Raw genomic sequence first — 23285 nt, forward strand, 5'->3', positions numbered from 1 at the left:
TGCTGTGAGTCTTAAAGGGGCAACACACTCCACGCCTCTCTGCGGACCCCACAACTCATCCCCCTCTACATCGTATTAAAACACTCAAACCTTTACAGTTTTAAGAACAATTCACCTAATACCGCAGCCTCTCTGTCTTTACATATTATTAAATTATTTATATTTTCTATGAATTAAAACTGTAGACTAGCCTACCGAATACACTAAGGCTATAGGCTGCCATCAGTGTGCTTGGTTATTTCTCCAAAGTATCCTGAAAATATACTGAATCAGGCACTTTAACCCTTGTGCATCAATTTTTGAAAAAAGTTACACAGATAGAGGACAAAGATGTCCGTGTCAAAAAATTGTCATAAAAATTTTAAGCTTGTGACCACAGACTTAAGTTTGGTCTCATTTTAAAGAAGACCCTTGGCAGATTATTGCTTAAGTAAAACAAATTAATGAGTAAATCCAAAACATAGTTATATAGGTTTAAGTTTATGAAAAGTATTTATGAACATAATCTTATATAAAATATATATTTTATGAAACAAGTTGAACTCTAAAACGGCTAGAAAATCAAAGCCATGAATCTAAAAAAGTTGTGTTCCAAATTTGAGGCTGACATCTCAAAAAATGAGCTTGGCACAGTAACAGATTTTCCCCATTGGATGCCAGCAAAACTCCACTGGTGCACACAGTGATTGAATTTGTTATTTGCAGTAGAGTTTTTCTCTCTCAAATATTACAAGCACACAAACACACACACACATTTGTTTTATTGCACACATACAAACCACACTCAGACATCCATACCAACACACACACAATTATTGTTGCATAATTTATCTAATTGGCTATAATATGCCGAAGCAGAAAACAGGAATAAAGCAAGTATTTGCTTTATAGGCCAGACCTGAAAAAAAGGCACCATCTGGTAAAAAATAGTAAAAATTTACATTTTGAAGCATTGCCAACAGAATGAAAGCCTCTTAACAAAGATTGCATCATTTTGTAGTTAAATGGTCCTGGGATAAAAAATGGCAGTTCCCTTTCAAGGGAACTCACACTGCGTCGTTAAACGACTTTTTGGGGACTCTCGTATGTCTCTGAATTATGAATGAAACTATCCTGTTCTATTCCAATCCTGATTGGAAACACCAATCCTGATGTGCCAATCCACCAAGTCACGCCGGCACACACACGCGTTAGCTTTCGCTCTTGAACAAGCGCTCTCTGTTGTTGTCTTTTACTATTTGGTATTGTCTGTCTCAGAAATATATATATATTGTGGCGAGTGAACAATTCAAAAGATGTGTGCACACCTGCCCTAGATTTTCAACGGGTAGGGACACGCATCAGTTGTGTGTGAATTGTTTGGGAGTGCAGCATGGCCGGGCAGCTCTTGAGGGGGCTGCTTGTGGTGATTGTGAAGCACTCCCTATCACAGTGCTGCGCTCTCGCCTGGCTATCTTTGATGAGGATGGCAGGCTCGCGTTCCCCATGGTCCGGGTCCCACGTCCGTTGAGGCGGCGCGGCGACTCAGATCATGGGGTTCGCAAAGAGACCTTGCAGATGAGAATGAGACTGCTGCAGCACCTTCTCATTCTTCATCTGAAGGCTCTGAGGCCCCCGTTTATGGTGCAGAAGCACGCGCTGCGGCTTCTTATGCCCATGGCGAGGGCCTGATGCTCGAGCTGTCTGCTTCTGAGGAAGTGGATGTGCTCAGCATCGTGGCGGATGAACATGAATTAGACTCGCCAGTTCACGTTCCCGCCTATGAGGAGCTCATAGAGGTTGTGACTCGTGCTGTGGCCAGACTAAACATCAGCTGGCCGCATAAGAAACAGGAATAGCTTAGTAAAAGCAAGCTGGATGAGCACTTCCTGCAGCAGTAAATCGGTGATGCAGTAAATACTGTCGTCTACAGGTTTCAGGAGGCGAGGAAGCAATCTGTGGCAATTCCACAGATTGCTCCAGCAATTCCTCCCTCGCCGCTCTAGATCCAAATCTAAGAAGGCTGTACCGAGCATTCAGCCTCAGCTGTCAACGAGCTCCTCGTACCGCCAGGTACAAAAGGAGAGCATTGCCTCTAGAGTCCCTCCCTCAGGAGCCTGGCAACAGAGGAAACGCTCTTGCTCGAAGTCCTCTGACCATAAGGGCAACCTGAGGGCTGTCATTCAGGTGAAGAGGGCTTCAGGAAAGAGGTCCTAACCTGAGTAATAGGACCTCTAAGGGCTGCCACCCCTCCAGGATGCTTCGGGCCACATCAATTTCCAGCGAACGCACACTGTATTGTGCTGTCCCAAAAGCTTGCAAACGGGCATCAACTATGGTCACAAAATCTCGACCAATTCCTGCCAGTCCTCCGCTTCAGGGGGTCGAGAACAGTGCTCGAAGAACACCCGAGGCCAGCCTCAAGGGGCTGGTTCCCTTAGTAGATTTTGTAGAAGCGTGGCAACGCCTACCCAATATATCTGCATAGGTCCTGCGTATAATAAACTTAGCATACAGACTGCAGTTCGGTCACCCCCCCATCACTAGATGTGGTGACCATCAAAGGGTTGAGACTCAACACCAAGAAAAGCATGTTGGTGGTATGGGACTCGACTACGATGCGGGCACAAATGCCTCCCGTGCGTATCGAGTCCATCCTGGCCATGGTATCCAGGATGAAGCTAGGCCACGCCAACACTGTAAAGCAATTTCAAAGACTGCTGGGCCTCATGGCAACTGCGTCCATGACTGCTGGGCGCCCTGCACATTAGACCCCTTCAGTGGTGGCTAAAAGCCAAGGGGTTTTCCCCAAGGGTAAATCTGTTCCGTATGATCAGGGTTATGCGCAGATACCTTCGTTCTCTATCAATATGGAGGAAACCTTGGTTTCTGCCCCAAGGTCCAGTGTTGGGAGCGTCATGTTGCCGGAAAACCATTTCGACAGACGCCTCCCTCACTGGTTAGGGCGCGGTCATGGAAGGCCGCTTTGCCAGGGGTCTGTGGCAGGACCATCATCGCTCTTAGCATATAAATTGCCTAGAGATGTTGGTTGTGTTCAGAGCTCTGAGGAGCTTCCTCCCAGACATCAAAGGCTACCACGTCGTGATACGGTCAGACAATACGTCAGTGGTCGCTTATGTGAATCGACAGGGGGGACTCAAATTGTGCCCTCTATCCAGACTGCCGCATCAGATCTTCCTCTGGTCCCAGGGGAAACTGTTGTCCCTCAGAGCAATGTATGTCCCAGGGATTGAGAATCAGGGAGCAGATGTCCTGTTGAGGCAGGGGCTGAGGCCCAGGGAATGAAGACTTCACCCAGATGTGGTGAAGTCGATATAGAGATTCGGCCCAGTGGAAGTGAACCTGTTGGCGTCCCTGTTGATTCCCACTGTCCACTGTGGTTTTTCCTCACACGTCCAGCCCCACTGGGGTTGGATGCCATGGTACAGGTGTGGCCAAGGCTGCGCTTGTACGCATTTCCCCTGATTGCTCTGCTCCCGGGAGTTCTGGAGAGGATCCGTTGAGATGGAGTCTACTTCTAGTAGCCGCGTACTGGCCGGCCCGAGTATGGTTCTCAGACATAATAGCACTCCTGACAGGTCCGCCATGGCAGATCCCTCTGAGGAGGGACCTGCTGTTTCAGGCAGAAGGCACAATATTCCACCCTCACCCGGAGCTGTGGAAGCTGTGGGTCTGGCCCCTGAGGGGGTTCAGTTCCTAGATGCTGGCCTCTCAGCCGGAGTAGTCGAGACCATACTTAGTTCCAGAGCTCCTTCCACTAGGAGACTGTATGGCCTAAAGTGGAATGTGTTTTCCACTTGTTGTAGAGAACATGAGTTAGACCCAGTTAACTGCCCGGTGGCTTCAGTTCTGGAGTTCCTTCAAGATCGTTTCTCTGCTGGTCTCACCCCATCCACACTTAAGGTGTACGTGGCAGCCATTGCGGCTATCCATGCACCACTAAGTGATGGGCCTCTGGGGAGGCACCAGCTGGTCATTCGTTTTCTCCGTGGTACATGGAGGATGAGACCGACGACCAGGACCAGAGTTCCAACCTGGGACCTGGCGGTGGTTCTTTAAGGGTGGTTCCCTGGCCCCCTTCAAACCACTTCAGTCGGCATCAGCTAAAGACCTGATGCTTAAGATGGCTTTTCTCCTAGCCATTACCTCGCTTAAGAGGGTGGGAGATATCCAGGCCCTGGCAATATCACCAGCTTGCTTGGAGTTTGCCCCGGGAGGAGTTAAGGCCATCTTGCATCTGAAACCTGGCTATGTGCCCAAGGTGCCCTCCAGTATGGCACGGTCTACGGTCATGCAGGCATTTCATCCACCACCACATGTGTCGGCAGAAGAAGAGAGGCTCCATGTTTTCTGTCTTGTCAGAGCATTTACCTTGAGAGGTCTTCTTCTTGGAGGAGGTCGGACCAACTGTTGGTGTGTTTTGGGTCACCTAAGAAGGGGCTCCCTGCAACCAAACAGACAATTAGCTATTGGATTGTACAGGCTATTGCTTCGGCCTACCAGGTGCGCAATCTGCCTTCAACTTTGGCTGTGAGGGCTCATTCCACTAGCGGCAGGGCCCTCCAAGAGATCTGTGAGGCAGCCGGTTGGGCTACCCCTCACACCTTTATCAGGTTTTATAGTCTGCACCTCATCAACACGTCGGGTGCACGAGTGCTCGTCCTAGCTTGTGCCTGAGACAGTTTCACACTAGGGCAGGCATATTTGGTGTGTGGCATAGTAGGCATTCGTTCCCCAAAGAGTCGTACTCAGTAAATACTCAGTAAACGTTAAAGAATCTCCAGTTTTTGTTCAGTGCAATGTGAATATTTATGGTATTTTTTATTTACCTTATAACAATAAAAAACAAAACGTCTAAACTGTGATTATGAAACAATGATAGGCAAATGTTCAAAATGTATAAATATTGTTGAGTTCCTCCATCTAGTGGTGTGCAGATGTCCTAGTTCAGACACAATCTTTCTTTATTTGTTTAAGAAAAGGTAAATAAATGCAAACATGTAAATGCATAAATAAAGAGAGGAATCAAGCATTCAACATTCAGTTATTTTTTATTATTGTCAATTTTGTCAGTGAATAATAAATTATTTACAATTGTCTTTCACAAAGCGTAAATTAAATCATAGAAAGAGAAAAGAGAAAGAGGCTGATAGACATGTACAGATCATGAGGTGTTTTTGGAAACTCGTTTTGATGAGAGTTTGGCTCATGCTGGTTTCTGATGTTCATTTATTATCATAGAGATGGATGGATGAAGAAAACCACTGCACCAGCCACAGAGGAGGAGAGAGGTCGCATCACCATAACAATTCTTCCATGCTGCACAAAAACAAAATCATTCATTTTCACATCTCCACCACGGGTTTGTCTGAATATCTCTGGACTGACTGTGATTAAATATAACATGGAGTAATACCCCAGACAGCAACATAGTGTCGGCCCAGATCCAGCCCACATCTGGTATGCATGTAAACTACATGTACCACATGTGGGCCAGATCTGGGCAGACACTATGATGCTATCTGGGATAAAACTATATAAGAGTAAGCAAGATATTCCAGCTTGTTCCCTCACTGCTCACCGGGGCTTGACGTCCTGTTCATTATCACCAAACAGCAGTTCAGCCACAACGTCCTCAGGGGTGGAGCGCTTCCCGTATCTGAAGAATGAAAAGCAAGATGTAAGAGAATGAATTATGCTTGATTTGAGCTGTCAGTTACACTGTAAGAAATTGTATGATCAATAAGTTGACAGCATATGCTTTTACATTGCTTTAACTCATCCAAATAAGTTAAGCAATTTTCTAATTTTAATGTTATACAAGATTCAACTTGTGTTTTTAATTTAAGTTGAAATGACTTAAACATCCAAGTTGATTGTACTTAAAAATTTAAGGCAGCAACTTTTGTTTACAGTGTATGTGCTTAGTAATAGAGTCAGAAGTTTGTTCAAATTCCATTACCCTAATTGTGAGCTACAGCAGTGATGAACAAACAAGCACTAAAAAGGATTACAATACAACTTCCTGATTTAACTGAAGATAAATGTAGATCAATTCAGAGAAATAAGGAAATCCACAAAAAACAGAACCAAAATAACACATGAACGTCATTTAATTGTGGCCTTTTAAGGTTAAACCCGTTGCAGAAAATATCAGGGTAGATCTCTAGCATGCATCATCAGAGACGTTACCAGACATGTTAATCCCACTTAATAACAATCTATCTTAGCGCACAGCACAATAATGAGGGGTTACGCACAGGTTGAATGATATCTGGCAACTCAGCCCATCCCTCGCACATATGTGAGTGTTCAGATAAAAACATAGCAACGCACAATTTGGTAAAACCATGAACACACACACACAAAAAAATAGGGTTTGTTTAAACTGTAAAATAGATTCCGTTTATTCTCCTATGAACCCTCTTGCATTGCTAAGTGGGACTGGATTCAAATCAATTCAATTTATTTGTTTAGTGCTTTTCACACACCGCATTGCTCAAATGAGCTTTACAAACAATAGAGATTTACAAACAAAAGGAAGCTTGAGAACCTTAGGGACTAACATTAACATACTATTATATATATATATATATATATATATATATATATATATATATATATATATATATATATATATATATATATATATATATATATATATATATATATATATATATATATATATATAATAGTATGTTAATGTTAGTCCCTAAGGTTCTCAAGCTTTCTTTTGTTTGTGGACTAACATTTACATACTATTATATATATATATATATATATATATATATATATATATATATATATATATATATATATATATATATATAATAGTATGTTAATGTTAGTCCCTAAGGTTCTCAAGCTTTCTTTTGTTTGTAAATCTCTATTGTATGTACGTATGTATGTATATATATAGAAAATGAGAACAACTAGCTGAATCAAAATCAAAAAAGGTTTTTTTTTTTTTTTTTATTCAAGAAAATATTTTTTTTTTATGGTTTTAGTTTTTAGCTTAGAAGTTCTGGTAAATTATAATACTTTTTTCTTTTCTTTTTCTTTTTTTACTGTGGCAGTACCACGGTATTCCTTAAGTACTCTTGAGTACCTAAATATCATTCTACAGGAATATGAAAACGATATGTAGGCCTATATATCGAAGTACTATTTTCTCAATATTTACTACCATCTTTTTGTAAGGAATATTTAAAGAAATGTAATAAAGGCTCAAGTAACCCAATGACTGGAAAATGCTGTGATGTGAAAAAAATACACTGATTCACAGTCAATTACGTCATTATGATGAGAGCAAGAGAGAGATGTGTTAGAAATGATTCCATTAATGTGGGCATCATCTCCATTATCATCTGAAAATCTTTGTTGGGCCATTAGCTGTTTTCTGCTTTTTTTTCCACAGAATCATATTTCAAGAATCCTCTGATCTTACTCAGCTTGGGTTGCATCCGTACAATGGGCTTTAATCATGCATTACGAACAAAAAAATAAATAAAAAAATCTGTATAAATTATTTGTAAAATAATTCTTAAAAATATTGTTGCATTCAGTCCAGTGTTACCATTTAGATGCATTTCAAACAATTTACACAGAATGTCTTCTACTGTTTCATGAATTATGATTGTCTCTAAGACAATAGACTTTGCAATTGTAACACTTAACTTCCAGTACTAAGAAATGAACAAACATTAATAATCTATAGGCTAATGTTAATTTAATTAAATCAATGTTGATTGATGTTCATTCATAATAGATTAACTAATGTTAATTTCAAATGTACATATTAGTTTATGCAGACTTTAGAATTATTCTACATTAATAAATGCTGTAAAAGTTTTGTTCATTAACAGTTAATGATGACTAATGTAATAATCATGTAAAATGGAATTAAATACTGTTACCAAATGTTTAAAATATATTAAATAAAATGTTTCATGACATTTCCATTTAGTTTTAAATTCTGCATATATCATGTTCTGACAATTATTAAGGAAAGTTATTATTAACTGTTACTAATAACTAATCAGTGCTACTATTAGCACCTAATCCTGATTTATCTGTTTAAATCTGCACTGACATGTAATTGTAACACTTTACAATAAGGTATCATTAGTTAACGTAGTTAATATCAACTAACAATGAGCAAAAAATGAATTGCAGTAGGCTATTTATTAATATCTCTTAACATTTGTTAATAAAAAGTTCATGTTAATTTAGGTCCATTAAGTAATATTAACAGATACAACGTTTGATTTGAATAATTTATTAGTAAATGTAAAAAAAAAAAAAACATTAACTGAGATTAATACATGTATTTATCATAGTTAGTTCATGTTAACAAATAACCTTATTGTAACGTGTTATCCATGTAATTATACGCAGGTAATGCACAGGTATTTGTAGCCGTACCTCTGTCGTGTGATGAGGTTGATGTAGTGTCTTAGAGCCGTGTGGTACTTGGCCATCTCCTCTGGACCCACATCCCCCGCTGGAGGCTCAGGTTTGGGCGGGTAAGCTTCGGCCAGGCTGCTGAGACACGCAATGACACACAGCACAAGAGCCAGCGGCACAGTCCAGGATCTCAGTGCACTTGCCATCTGATAGACACAGAGAGAAAACCTTTGGGACTCATACAAAGTAGGATGCACTTTTGATCCAGATAGACTGTGTAGAGCAATTCTACAAAACATTTCCTATAGATTTTCAACTCTCGTTGCTGAACGGTTTTGTCAAGTTCACTCACTGATGTATTTTGTCACAGAGCTATCCATGGTCCTGATTCTGATGCCGTTATGTTAAAGTTATCATCCACTAAAGAGTAAAAGAAGCAAAATGATACTTACTCTGCAATAGATGTTCAGGCCTAGAAGGATTGTGTAGAGCTGATGTTGGTAGTTGGCGTTGATCTGCTCCTCTCTCAGCAGACGATGATGCTTTTATAGCTCAAGACACCCCAGAGGGAGGTCCAAACCCCACCCAGCACTTACACACAACCAGTGTTAATAATGAACTAATGAGTCATTGGCTCAAGCCACCCAACCCTGTGATCTCAATATCGATGAGACTCTGAACATTAAATAGACAGCTGTATAATACTAAAACTAACTTCAATTTTGGTTCTGAAATTATAACTACTCAGCCGTATATTTAATATGGAATCTTGTTTCCGCCACGTAATAAAAGGGTAATTGAGACTTTTCATCTCACAAATTCTGACTTTCTTGCAATTGCGAGTTTATAACTTGATGACTTGTGAGAAATAAACTCGCAATTGCGAGTTATAATGTCTGAAATGCGAGATACTTGCAATGGCAAGAAAAAAAGTTGCAATTACCTTTTTTTACTTTTTATTCCATGGCGGAGCAAGCTTCCATAATTTTATGCTGTTACATAATTCAGCAATTAAGTATATATTGTGAATATTATAATGCGTTAAGCACAACAAGCAGGGGTATACTCACAATACAGCACGGCATCAAGTGCCTTATTGTCATAATAACATGGTTGCTGCATAACAAAAATATTAAGGGCATACATTTTCATTAAAAAAATATTTTGTTAAGAAAAACTATTTGGTATTCTCCCACAGGAATACATATTCCCTCCCTGACAAGTAAACTAAGGATAATAGTTGTCAATGTGTGCTGTGCAGTTATGTACAACTGTATTTCGACTTGAATGGAATGATGTAGGCCTATTTAAAGGAATAGTTCACTTCAAAAGGAAAATTCTGTCATCATTTACTCACCCTCAAAGTTGTTTCAAACCTGTATGAATTTATTTCTTCAGCTGAACACAATAGAAAATATTTTTAAGAAATAGTTTTTTTGAATAAAACTATTCCTTGAATAGTTCAGTTTCCAAATTCTGATTAGATCAACTGTTTGTGTTTGAAGCTATTGTAAAATACTCCATACACACAACTGTAGTGCACATCCGTTGAATTTTACAATAATATAGGCCTTCAAATTTGCAATAGGGAAACAAAAACAGCTAGTGTTTGAATTTAGTTGTTTAAGGTTATTATTAGAAATACATTTAACTTCTTAATAATCATTGGTGTTTTTATTATTATTATTATTATTATTATTATACTGTATATTTGTAATCTGTTACTATTTTATCAAATGGCTTTACACTGACTGAAACTTACACCCCTGATGTGGTAAAATCAGCATACAGCTTTTAGTGGCTTATGGACCTTTTTCATTTTACATAATATCTTTATGAATGAAAATAGGGCTTTGATGACCTTACCGTCTTGATTCCCTATGTCTAATTTGAACTAAAACACGTTTCCCGTAACTTTTTGTCACTAGCAAATTTTTCTGAAAGATGTGTTGTCATTGTTGTGTCAGGTGAATGATCAACACCCAGGAAGCGTAGCGTCCATTGATATAAGGTCTTTTTGAAGGTTGGTATTTTGAACTGCGAATAATATTCATGAGTCGCGTTTGAAAAAGTGTATGCTAAAATAATAGACTACTTTAATAAATGTAAAATGCTAGGCTACGGTAAATCCACTATTAGGCGGAGTTGAGCAAACACACAGCGCGTGCTGAATGCGTGCGGAGTGGAACTCATGTTTTGACCTTCGTTAATCCAGATTGATTTTTTTATTTTTTTATCTTTGGATATTATTGTTTTAGCATCACGATTCACAAAGACATTAGTAACGAGTCGTACAAAAGAAGTGATAAAACGAATTGTGTGAAAATGGGCGCCTTACTGTTCTGCTGCGTGTGAGCGTGTAGCCTAACTGTGACGATGGCGTTGGCGCTTTTGACGCAAAGAATTCCTCTCAAATCTCTAGGCCTATCTGACAGACATTCTTTTAGAATAAAGACTCTGGAAGAAAATGAGAGCTGGAAATGTTAATTATACGTCATTGATTTGTAAAGAAGGCAGGGGTGGTTAATCAATATTCATCTTGATCTCGATCACTTAACTAGCCAGTGGAATTAATCTTCAAGCGTTTTAATGAGACAACTATCAGAGCGCTCAAATTACAAATATTGACTAAATCTCATTATGTTTAAGCTTAAGTGTCGTGAATTAAATTAAGGAAATGTAATAATATGCAAATAATGGATAAACAGACAAATCCAACAAACTCTCTTTGAAAAGCTAGGCTACTATTTTGTGTTTGGGTAAATAGCTAATTCATATGAATTTGTATGATATCATTCATACGTTTTCGGATGATCTGCTTTTAGGCCCTACTGATGGTTCAGGTCAGGGATGGACCTTCTTCATGCTTACATTTTTTCCTACAAATTCATAAGATCAATGACATAATTAAAATAGTAAGTTACATATTTCTCATGAGATTGAGTTGAAGTTTATGTATTTCTGTCATTTTTTTCAGTGCTGCAGTAATTACATATTTATAGGCCAGTTCCCTCGATAGGATTTTTCCATTGGCTTTTTTATTATTGTAGAGCTCCGCAGAGCTCTTTTGTTCATTATGATAATCTTCACAAATGAACACAATCTTTATGAATTTGTATGAATGAAGCCCAAATACAGTCAACAGAAGTAAAAAGCTAAATGAATTCTATAAACAAACTACACCATAGTTGTGTTACTTCAACATCATCACTCAGCTTCCGACAACTTCAGTCTTTATTTTAAAAACATTTAGCAACTTGTTAGCAACCACCTTTTTCAAGACAAGTAAAAGCTATAAAAATCACAAGGGGGGTAGGTATAATGCTGATATATTTTATGTCATAGAATTAAATGAAGAAATATCTTGAGCTTGTGTTCACCACAGACCTTATTTCAGACTTTTAACCAAAAAAACCCATTCAAAAAACCCATTGACTTCAGGACGATGGAATCAGAAGTGCTAAAATGCTAATTCATTTCAGGGTTTTGGCCCACAAAAATAGGCCACTTCATCCATGCAGAACTCTATTGCTTATAATGAAGCCATTCATTCAATTCAAGACAATCATACAAATTAATCTGCATTCTTCTCATGAATATCTGCTCAAAATTGCTATTTTGTCGTTTACTCTTCCACCTCAAGTCACCTTTATTTATATAGCGCTTTTTTGTTTCAAAGCAGCTTTACAGTGAAAACCGAAAAATTACGCATTTCGGCTGTTGTTCAGCTAAAGTCATTTCAGTGTTAATTCAGTTCCATTGTAAAGATCATAAACTATTAAATAAGTTAATTTCATAAAGCAGTTCTACAAAAAATGATGGCATCGTCCAGCTCAGTTCAGTTATCAAACAGCAGCATCAGTACAGAGATCAATAATGTTAAATATTAAGTAGTATTGTTAAATATTATTCCACCTCTGCTGAATACTTAGGCCTAATTAATTCTACTCAACAAATAAATCCGTATTCTTCATTCAACAACTGAGTAATTAATCTTCTAACTTGTTATTAAGTTTTGCAGGTAAGTAAAGGCACATGGGCGCTTTCTCTCTGAGTTCCCATAAATGCAGGAATAGATTAAAGTGTAAATCATCACGTCATGGCCGATCACGAAGGCGTATAGAAATTGTGTAAATCTCAGTGGTGCATGGTCTGTACATGGACATTTTCTTCAGCAAATATAAATATGATATCAGCCTACAATGTGTAAGATTGATACAGATTGCTTGTTCCTCTGTTTATATTACGCATACAATTTACAGGAACACTTCCCATGGCTTCTGTTGTAAAATTTTTAGGATTGCATCGGTGGCTGGAGTCGCCCAGCAAGTGCAACCATAAAAGTCAATGAGGAGAAACAACACACAGTAGATATTGATGCTCACACTTCAGCTTATCAGTACGAATAAACACTGAGAAAGCCACACCAGATAATACTAGCGCAAACTGATTGGCTGAGTGTTTACGCTATGATAACTCTACAAATAATATCCTCTGACGCGGAGATTGTTGTGCGGATGAAAGGCTGCTCGGATGAACTTGAGAGAAGAAACGTTTTGATCTGAGAGTGCTCTGCATGTTCAATGTAGATACTTCCATATGAAAATGAATGGTGTTATTTCTGATCAATACTGGTGGGAACACCTTTTTACTATGGAGCTTGTTGTAATTGTATTGATTTTAGGTTTTAACTGGATTATGTGTAATAATTCCACTAGGCATAAAAATGAAATCATAAAAATATGTGTAAGGAGAGGGAGTGATATAGGCTACAGAATAAACATGACAAAATAAACAGGTTAGAGCAGGAAAACCGAAATGGCAGATAAAAAAGACAACAGTTTATTATTGTACATGAATGTAGCCTATTCCATCATAGAGTATGATATGCATCTTATCCTTTTATTTAAAATGGAAAATGCACCAATGTCAATTTGCAATGAAGAGTTTAATTGTAAACAGTTTACACCAAATGTCTGATGGGTGCTTTTTAAGGGTAATTGACATGAGGTGTGACACAGCATCAGCACTGTCCTGAAAGTTTAACATTTTCTTATTCCTTTCTCAAATATAGTATGTGTGTAATTCAAAACTTGGGTATAAAACGTTGCTGCAATTAGTTTATAACAACTTCAAATTTGTTGAGATAACTTAAAGGGATGGTTCGGAGTAATTTCAACCTAGGGTTCGGAGTAATTTCAACCAAGCACCATGACCTCGAGCCAAACACCCATCCCCCCACCCCCCCGTTTTTTCCCTTGGTTTAACATTATTAAAGTTAGAGCTTATTTTAGAGATATCAGCCGAACGGCTTACAGCAGGCGCTAATGGATCCAAGGTTGTATCTCGTAATAATGCCCAGAATGGTACCAAACTTCTACAGTAGTACAAATAGGTTCTGTACTCATAAAACGAGGCATTGGAAAGTTTTTAAGTTTACATTTACATTTATTCATTTAGCTGACGCTTTTATCCAAAGCGACTTACAATTGCTATGGAGCAACTAGGGGTTAAGTGTCTTGCTCAGGGACACATTGGTGTCTCACAGTGGATTTGAACCCGGGTCTCTCACACCAAAGGCATGTGTCTTATCCATTGCGCCACACCACCCCTAAGTACATCAGGAGTTTATTTAAATAACACCGCTTAATATTTAAGTCAAGCACAAACACATACTTTTTAAAGTTGAAAAACACATTATTTCTTATTTTAATGTTGAATTTTAAGTTGTGATAAATAATCACAGCAATCATGTTTTACAATGTATGGTCTAGTAAAAAAAATCAATACAGAAAAGTCCTTCATATCCATATGGTATTGGGCCGTATTTTTACATCAGTTAAAAAATATTGATGATTGATGGTGAAAAATTGTATTGTATTAAGCCAATTCTGGCTATGGTTGTGTTTGTGTTAGAAGCCTAACGAACCAAAAAGACACGTGGAAAATAGACACAAAGACAGAGGCGAGAAAAGTTCACTGCCATCATTCAGACAGAAAGGAGCCAAAAAGCCATTTATGACCATTTATGAAAAACTGCACTCGTTCATTGTTTTAACTTTGCTACCACTTACGCACACAAAATCCTGAAACTTCCTGCATTTATGGCTGTCCTCCTGTCTCAGGGATAATGTTAGAGAGTCAGAGGAAAAGATGGAATTATTATCAGACTTATCGCATGTTATGGCCTCACTAATGTGAGCAGAGTGCTTTGGTAGCAGCCTAGCATGTTTACACGAGCTGATTCAGTTCTGAGAGACGACCTGAGAGAGTTTGATGACCTGGGAGAGACAGAACACTGATAGCATAATGTCAGTCCAAAAAAACTAAGAATAAGACATTAGAGAAAGAGAGAGGGAACATTTCCAAAGTGTGCTTTAAATTACTTTAATGTTCATTTCAGATAAGTGAAACTTATCAACATGTGCGTGTGTGTGAGTGGCCGTGTAGTAAGGTCATAGTGAAAACTGATATTGATTTTATGATGAAACTTTGTAAACCTATTAGAAGTATTGTAGTCCTGCATTGAGTTAGTAAATTTCAGGAGATTTTACCATCCATCGAACCATTGAGGGATCACAATATAGGATACGTCCACACAAATATACAAATTGGTGAACAAATTCGTGTTTTTCCTTGGGCTGATTCTGAAACTGCATAGTTATTTAGAGTTACCAGCCTTAATCATAACACTAAAACGCAATGAAATTTATATACTTACTTCAAAGAGTGCCTAAAATCACACATTATAATTAAAAACATTATACAATTAAACAATATTTTTTGTGATAACAGTCAAACTTTTGAGCTTGACAAGGAAAATATACATGTAAATGTCATGAAATACTGATAAAAGAGAAACTAATCTTTGTTTTAACCATGTGGTCACAAACATGATATTACTCCAGTAAATATGATGTAAAGAGGGGAAAATTATATCATAAGGGGAAAAACTGTATAAACAGTAAAATCCTTTTAATTTAGGTAAAAGTTTTACGTTAATAAAATTTAATTATTTTAAAATTAACTAAATTATTAACACTATGCAATGTAATGGGTACATGCAATTTAGCTGATTTTCATTTGAAAAAATAAAAATGTTTTATTTGAAATTTACTTTGCATTACACCCCCAAATATATATATCAAAACAATAATGCAACAATATGCATCGTGGATAGTGACGATATGTATTGTGTATAGTTCGCCCAAAAATAAAAATTACTGTGTAAGAAAAAAGTCACGTTTTCAGAGTTTTAGTGTCAGTACTACATTATAATGTTGAATATAATGTATAATAATGCAATGGGGGAATAAATGTTGGTCCTGATAATGCTAAATGTCTGATGTTACCAGTAAAAAGTGTCCTATATTATTTTACATATATCTAGTCAGTGACAGAGAAGCATGTTCTTCTAAAATAACTCTGTATTTTCAGCTTCAGAATCATGAATATTTTTATTCTGGTGTCACCATTGTGTGCATTGAAGACATAACCTCTTCACACTTCTAAATGCTCACTATTGTGGGGCTGTTTCATTGACATTTCTCAAATCTCCCACTGGGAGATAAATAGCATCTAACAACAAATAAGTGTAGTGACTCAACTGAAACTAAATGACTCGTAATGCAGACAACCTGACTGATTTCCCTAGAGTGTACCTCAGGTTACAGAACCATGCCAATCTTTCTTCTTCAGTTACCATCCTCTTATTAAAACAGATAAATACCAGTTGATGTGCCGTTAAAGATTTACAGCTTAAATGTGTTGCGTCTGGGTCATTAAGTCGCTGCCGTTCAATTTCTCCACTTTTCGACAATAAAATTTTCTCTCAAAAAGTAGACTGTGTAGACGTAGAAAATGTAGTTTGTGCTTAAAAAAACTAGACCTTTCATGAATCTTTAAAGATAGAATAAACACACTGTAAAAAATTATCGTGATTTTAATGGTAAAAGACTGTAAAAATGCTACAGTGAAAAACTGTTAATTGGTTAACAGAAAGTTTCCGTACTATATACGGTAAATAACTGTGATAGATCTAATGGTACATTTAATGTAATTTTACTGTAAAATACCATTAAATTTACAGTTTTTGAAAGTGAAAAAGAGCAACTCATTGTAGAATTTAGTGAAAAAACGTAAATTGACATTCCCACAATTCCCTGCGTGACGCTTCACATTTGATGTATTTTTGTTAAAATAACTGTTTCTTCATAGTTTTCTTAGTTTGTTTTAATCAGTTATGTACATTAGGGTTTTATGTTACATATAATGTTGTTAAATTAATGTTTATTGCATTTTAAAAATTTCATGTGTTACCATGATGGTGTTTAATGTTTGTGTGAATGACACTCTGCAGCTTCTATATATTAGGATTACATTTCTTGTGGAAGAGCTGCTTGTGATGAGCTTTGATTGATCATGTGACTCTCATTACTGCTGTGATTGTTGGTTAACAGTGTATTACAATGGTACAAAACAGATATTAATACTTCAATAGGATGTTAAATTCACATTATATCAGAAAATGAATTATGGATTATTACTGTAAATTTTCAGTTAAGTCTGTAAAACCAATAACGTTGCTACCTTTTGACGGTAAAGTACTGGCAACCACAGCTCGTCCCCTTGGAATTATAAGGTTCTATCTGCGTTCTGAGCAGTTTTGAGATATTGAGCTTCAAAGTTTTTGCATTACATATAGGAAAATGTATATGGGGAACAAGTTTCTTTCAAACATGAAAATAACAGGGACCCTAAATGTATTCTAAATATACAATATCAAAATCCTCTAAAATTTGTAAATGGGGATTTTTGGAATGGGTCAAATGCAGATAGAACCTTCTAATTCTAAAAAAACACTTTTCGCTTAGAATTATAAGGTTCTATCTGCCAAAACATTATTTGAACACTAAATATAAAATTATTAATGTTGTAACAATGTCTCAACATGTGTTAGAAAGTAAAATTGGATCTTTTCTATGACATTTATTTCATATTTTTAGCACTTCCATGTATTTAGGACATTTCAAATTAAGCAAGGTAGGTCTAAATATTTTGTCCAGTGCAGATGTTAATTTTTGGTACCAATTTGGTGGGTAATTAAACACATTATTGCAGAAATTGTTACTTTAATCTTTCTTTTGTTTAGACAAAAAGCAGCTACTGTAATAAATCTGAGCAGGACTTTATTCCACCTAAAGTGGGCCAGGTAAAATGGCTTTCCAGACATCAGTATGGCTGAAATAACATGCTAATGTTTATTGTTGTAATTAAGACCCCATCAATTAAATTGACTATTTCACCTTTAAGGCTTAATATTGTAAAAATTAAGAAATTTTAAGACTTTAAAAACTGCAAGAAAACAGACATGCATCAGCAAATTAATTCATAAAGTTTAATAATCATTGAAAAATGATTCACTGACTATATAATCACAAAAAAGGTCCAATTTTTTCATTTTTTCAAGGTCTCAAAAACTCATTTTTTAAAACACAGAACTATAATACTCTCTGTGACTCATTTTTTAAAACACAGACTTATACTCTCTATGACTCATTTTTTGATTGGTCCTCTTCTATCCATTCGAAGTGCTGATTGGCTCACGCAGATAGAACCTTATAGAGCCAAGTTAGAGTTCGACTTTGTAGATAGAACCTTTTTGTTTTTTCAATAAAAAGTCCCAAAATGTACACAACTTAAAAAAAAAAACATCACATAATGTAAATAAGTTGTCACAGAATAAGAATATGTGAATAACTCAATTTTGACAAAAATGTCAGATAGAACCTTATAATTCCAAGGGGACGAGCTGCCGTTTTTTTACCGTAAAAATCACGGTTTAATTTTTTACAGTGATCTAGACCATTCATGCCCGGTTTCACAGACAAAGTTTAAGCTATTCCCAGACTAAAATGCATGTTTGAGCTGTTTAAACTGAAAGCCACTTTCACTGACATATCTTGTCTCAAAATGTACACCAGTAATGTTTTTTTTTTCTAAGGCAAGTTTATAAAAGCTCCATAAAATATCCTAATTTAACTAATTAGGCCTAATCCTGTCTTAATCAAAGACAAACCAGCCAACTCCCAACTTAATATATTCATTTTAAATAAACCAGGAAAAATTCACTTGGCTCAAAAAGTGTCATGTTTTAATCGGCAAAAAAGCATTCAAATCTGAAAAATCTACATTAAGAAATAATTAAAAACTCAATATTTTAAATATAATATATTTCAAAGGTAATCTAATTGAATTTACTAAATTTAATTATTTAACTTTTTTACTTATAATTTATGTTCAGTTAAATATAAATTATTTGAATTTAAAAAAGTTTAATAAAGGAATTAGTGGTTTTGGGAGCATTTGAAACTATAAAGCCGATCAAAGTGGTAAACAGAAAAACAAAAGATTATTAGAGCACGTTTTACAAGAAAACACTATTTCAGGCTTTCTACTTCAAAATGCTGTTTAATTCAATGTTACTTACCGTTTCTTTGTTGTTAATTGTTAAGAAATTGTTAAAAGTGAAACAAATTTCTACACCATTTTTTCAGTGTAGAGAGATACAGGGTGTGTCTGAAACTGAAAGGGTGGATTGGAATCCACTGCTGCTTCAATGTATATCTAATGAGTGATTATAATCAAGGTATTCATCAATATTTTTCCTTCTAAATATCACATGAGTTGAATGACTTCTCTAGGCTTATGAGATTTTAATTTGTTATAGAAGTTACCAGTGTGATTACTGAAATGTTCTTTTCATGTATTCTCTAATGTCTGTATTAAATATATGAGAGGTGACTGAGGGTCTGGCCCAATGCCAGGAATGCAGTTACAGTGTTTGCTCATTTAGCCCGGCTTCCAGAAATGAAGTGTGGACTTCTTTAACATGTGTCACTATATCCATCTGTTTTTCTAGGATACCCTGACGACTGTAAGTCACAGGGGTCACTGAAGTCTATAGTTTAAGGGACCGTTTCTCAGTTAAAGCCTTACTTTCCAGTTAGACTAAAGTGTCCTCTCCTTGAGAGAGAGAATGTACCATCTTGATGTTTTGAGAAGACTCTCCTGTTTATAGTTAGAGCCTGGCCAAATCCAACCTTGAGGAAGCTGTGTGTCGGTGTGTGTGTCAGTCTTTTTGGTTAAGGAACAAGTGGCATTATTGGAGATGGACTTGCTTGTTTTCTTTGACACGTTGGTGGACCGTGGCCAGCAACCCAGATCTGCGTCCTGGAAGGTCACGACGTGCCTAACTTCAGGGTCCGAGTGTCAGCTGCCTAATCGATGGAGATATGCTTCAGTCTATCTGTATATGTGTGGAAAATGTGGGTTTATCTATTTCTTAGCCAATCAGAATCATTCAACCTGAGGCAATGACATAGCTTAGACCTTGATGAAGTAACTGATCTTTGTAACTGTAAGCAGGGCGGCCTACAAACTCCCATGTGAGTCTTAAAGCTGACTTCTGCTCATGAAACTGCAAACTATGTCTTTAATTTATTATAATTCTGACTCTTGTCTTATATTGACAGCACTTCTGACTCCAGGTCTTAATTAATCATATCTGGGGCTCGTTCTTCGTACGTCGCTAACTCAGTTAGCTGGATTTGATTGTTGACGATTTAGCATGATCTTGGATCGTTTGGTTCTTCGAAGCTCATCCTGGACTTGCTGTCATAGCAACAGCTGCGCAAGCTTAAACCTGCTCAGGAGCAGGCTTATTTAAAGGAGACATATCATGCTTTTAAATCGTTCCTTTTAACATATAAATCATACATTTGTAGTCTATATAAAGCAGAACTGCAATGCTTGGGTCTGAATTCCTCATTATTATAGCTCCACAGGCCCCCTTTTTACCCCTTTTCTGGTGTGCGTCTGACAGCAACTCGTTTTGGTGCGGTCTCTTTAAATACAATTGAGACACATCATACCCCGCCCCTTCTCCAGTTTGCAGAGGTTCAACTCCACCCCGTTCGGCCATTTTTGTAGTTTAATAGCAGAGATACGATTATAGCGGCACAGAAACTTTTTATTCACACGTTATTAACAAAATGTCAACAACGGAAGACTTGTCCAGCCAGCCTTACATGTTCGAGCCAGAGTCCGGAGCCGGAGCGAGATGAAAATGAAGACGACGAACCTGCAGAACAACGTCTTCATATGGATGTATCGCAATGGTGTGTTACTGTATTTATACATGAAACTTTGGTCTTCCGACCTTTTACCACCGTGTCGATTTATTTTGATTAATATGTGCGAGGGAGAGAGAGCAAGACAGCGTCTAGTATGGAGAAGGTTTACACTTTCGCCAGGGTCTGAAGAGAGAGAGTGAATGCGCGCGCGACCGGGTCTCACTCTCTCTCTGCTCGTTCTTTCAGTCAAACATGCGCACTGTCATAAGCGCGGCAGTTCATCTACATTAGACGGTGTAATGAAGCGTATGGGTTACTACATCCAACAACCGAACATTTTAACTTACCCTCTCGTAACTTCTGCATCTTTTAGCTTGGACTACAAAATTGCAGCGAGAAATAAAAAATGGCGGATTGCTCGAAGTGTTGGGCTGGAAGTCAATGTCCTTATTTGGCAGTTCCGCTGCAAATACTGTGACGTGATTGTTCACAAAACGTCATAGATAACAGAAAAATCTGAACAGGTTGAAAAATATGACCAAAACAGAATATAAAGATATCAACGAAGCACCTGAAGAGAATAATTTCAACTTTTTTGTACTTCTAAACACTCCAAATATACAACAAAATGCATTTAAGGACTAAAAAAGTGGATTTAGCATGATATGTCCCCTTTAATGTAAACAGGATTAGTTTGCGGCTTCATAAGCGGAGCTGATACGGGAAGTCCAGCGCAGCGCGATAGTGCACTTTCTGAGATGTTTTTTTTTCTCGTGACTCGTGAGATTGTCGTTTACATTATTAAATTGTTGGAAACGCACATTTATTTTCGACTTGTCGGAGTCTGGCTTTAAATACAGCACAAACTGTTTGCATTGCCCTAAGATTATTTGCGAGTGGCTCTTTCCTTTACACTGGAGATGCGGAGAAGTTGATGGAAAGTGCTGTCTGTCGTGTCATTTGGAGTTTACCTGGAGCTTTTAGGTTTAAAAAACAGTTTTTTTTTTTTTGGCATTTCCAAGCCACTTCAGACCCAATGTTGTAAAGCAGTTTTTTTTAAAGCAAATTTTTTTTTAGGCTATCATCTTTTTTTATGAAGATCATGCAATCATGACCATGCCGATTACAGTATGTCACTCAGGCTTCACTAACGTGATTGGTACCATAGACTATAGACTGCCATCAAGGCCTCAATGAAGGGGATTATGTGAACAGAAAGGGGGTTCACAATGTAAATGTGCAGCCCAGTTACTATTGTGATTCTTAATATTCCAGATTAATAATATTATATCAAATAAAAAAAAGGCAGTTGACAAATCTTAATCACAAATGTGAAAGCAAAAAGGTCAGGATCTGTGCATGACTTAAGAATTTTCAGAGATTCACATTCCTGCACATTATTTGAAAGTGGTAAGGAAAGTTCCACAATTAAATATCAAGCTCGCTGTATTACATACACTTATTGATCCTAACAGAACTGCATTTTTTCATAGGTGATTATGACATGTTCCTGCAGACAGGTGTTTTATGACCCCATTCCCTGACCCAAACCAGTTACAATGCAGCTCTAGCCAGGACAAGGGCACACAATGAAATGAACTTCAGCTAACTAAAGGGAAGATTTCAGTGTCTGAAAAGTCTGAGGGTTGCACACCTGACAGGGCCTGTGACATTGCTACATGTGCCATATTACACAACATTGCCAAAAAAAAATCATTAAATGTTTAATAAAAGACAAATATGCTTAGTTCCTTGAGTTTTATTTCAATTGTTCTTTGTAAAGAAAAGCCAGTGGTCAAGTGCCTGCAACAAGATATTAGACACATGCCACATGCAACAAATAAAAAGGAGAAGTTGTCTATCCACTGCCCACCTGTAGGCCTATGTCTCCTCTGTCTGTGCAGACTCTTCTGTATGACTTTCTGTAGATGTGGAATCCTGCAACTTATATTGCAGCCATAAAGCATACAAGTATAAATAAAGTAAAGTTATTTATGCACTTGCAGGTAGGCTATTCCTCCATATGACAGTTATCTGAGAGGGGTTATTCAGTGCAATGGAAACAAATGGACACTACAAGGTCTTATACTTTCTTTCCTTTGGAAAGTTAGAAAATGTCCACTTACTGCACATATTTCAGCCACCACTTTCTTGGGAACAGATACAAGTGTTGGTGTATTATGTAAAAGTGCACAAAAGAGGAAAACACAATGTCATTACAATGAACTACACTCGGGAAAATGTGATCAATAACTCATGGCAAAATATTTTTACATTAATATAAGTTTATCAGTTTTCACTTTCACAAGTCAAAGCAATTCATCATTACTTTTAATGCGGCCTTCATTTAATGCAGCAATATTTGTACAATTATTTTACAGTGTAGGCTACTAAGATCTTTTCTTTTTTTTCAGCCTTTTTCTTGGTTGCTTTTATAAACAGACAACCATTTATTTAACAGTGCCTTTTATAAAAGAGAAGAGACTATAATATAACTAAAAATTACCATTAGGCTGTGTAGAATATTTTTGTACTTCACTTTTATTTGTTCCCATGTTCTAGTGTGGTGACTCTGACATTACAATGAACAAAGTAGCCTAATTATGCAATTATTAAAATACAAAAAAGGCTAATAAGTGATAAAAACATCTAACATGGCCACTTCTAACAGATTTAAATTGTCTGCTACTTTTTGCCAGCCCTCTCTCCTGGCTTTTGCAGACTTTGTGTTTCCTGGCGTTTTGA

The 23285-nt window shown here is 37.1% G+C and overlaps 1 protein-coding gene across 1 annotated transcript; it reads right to left on the reverse strand.

The window, feature by feature from the left end:
* Positions 1-5260: 5260 nt before the first annotated feature.
* Positions 5261-8612, reverse strand: pyyb (peptide YYb; the record flags this gene model as incomplete). Its single annotated transcript, XM_081393452.1, has 3 exons — positions 5261-5319; positions 5582-5659; positions 8425-8612. The coding sequence occupies 3 exons, from the start codon at positions 8610-8612 to the stop codon at positions 5298-5300; spliced, it is 288 nt and encodes a 95-aa protein (XP_081249578.1). The 3' UTR covers positions 5261-5297.
* Positions 8613-23285: the final 14673 nt, after the last annotated feature.

The sequence above is a fragment of the Scardinius erythrophthalmus genome (assembly GCF_964197995.2).
Source record: "Scardinius erythrophthalmus genome assembly, chromosome: 18".
Lineage (NCBI taxonomy): Eukaryota > Metazoa > Chordata > Actinopteri > Cypriniformes > Leuciscidae > Scardinius > Scardinius erythrophthalmus.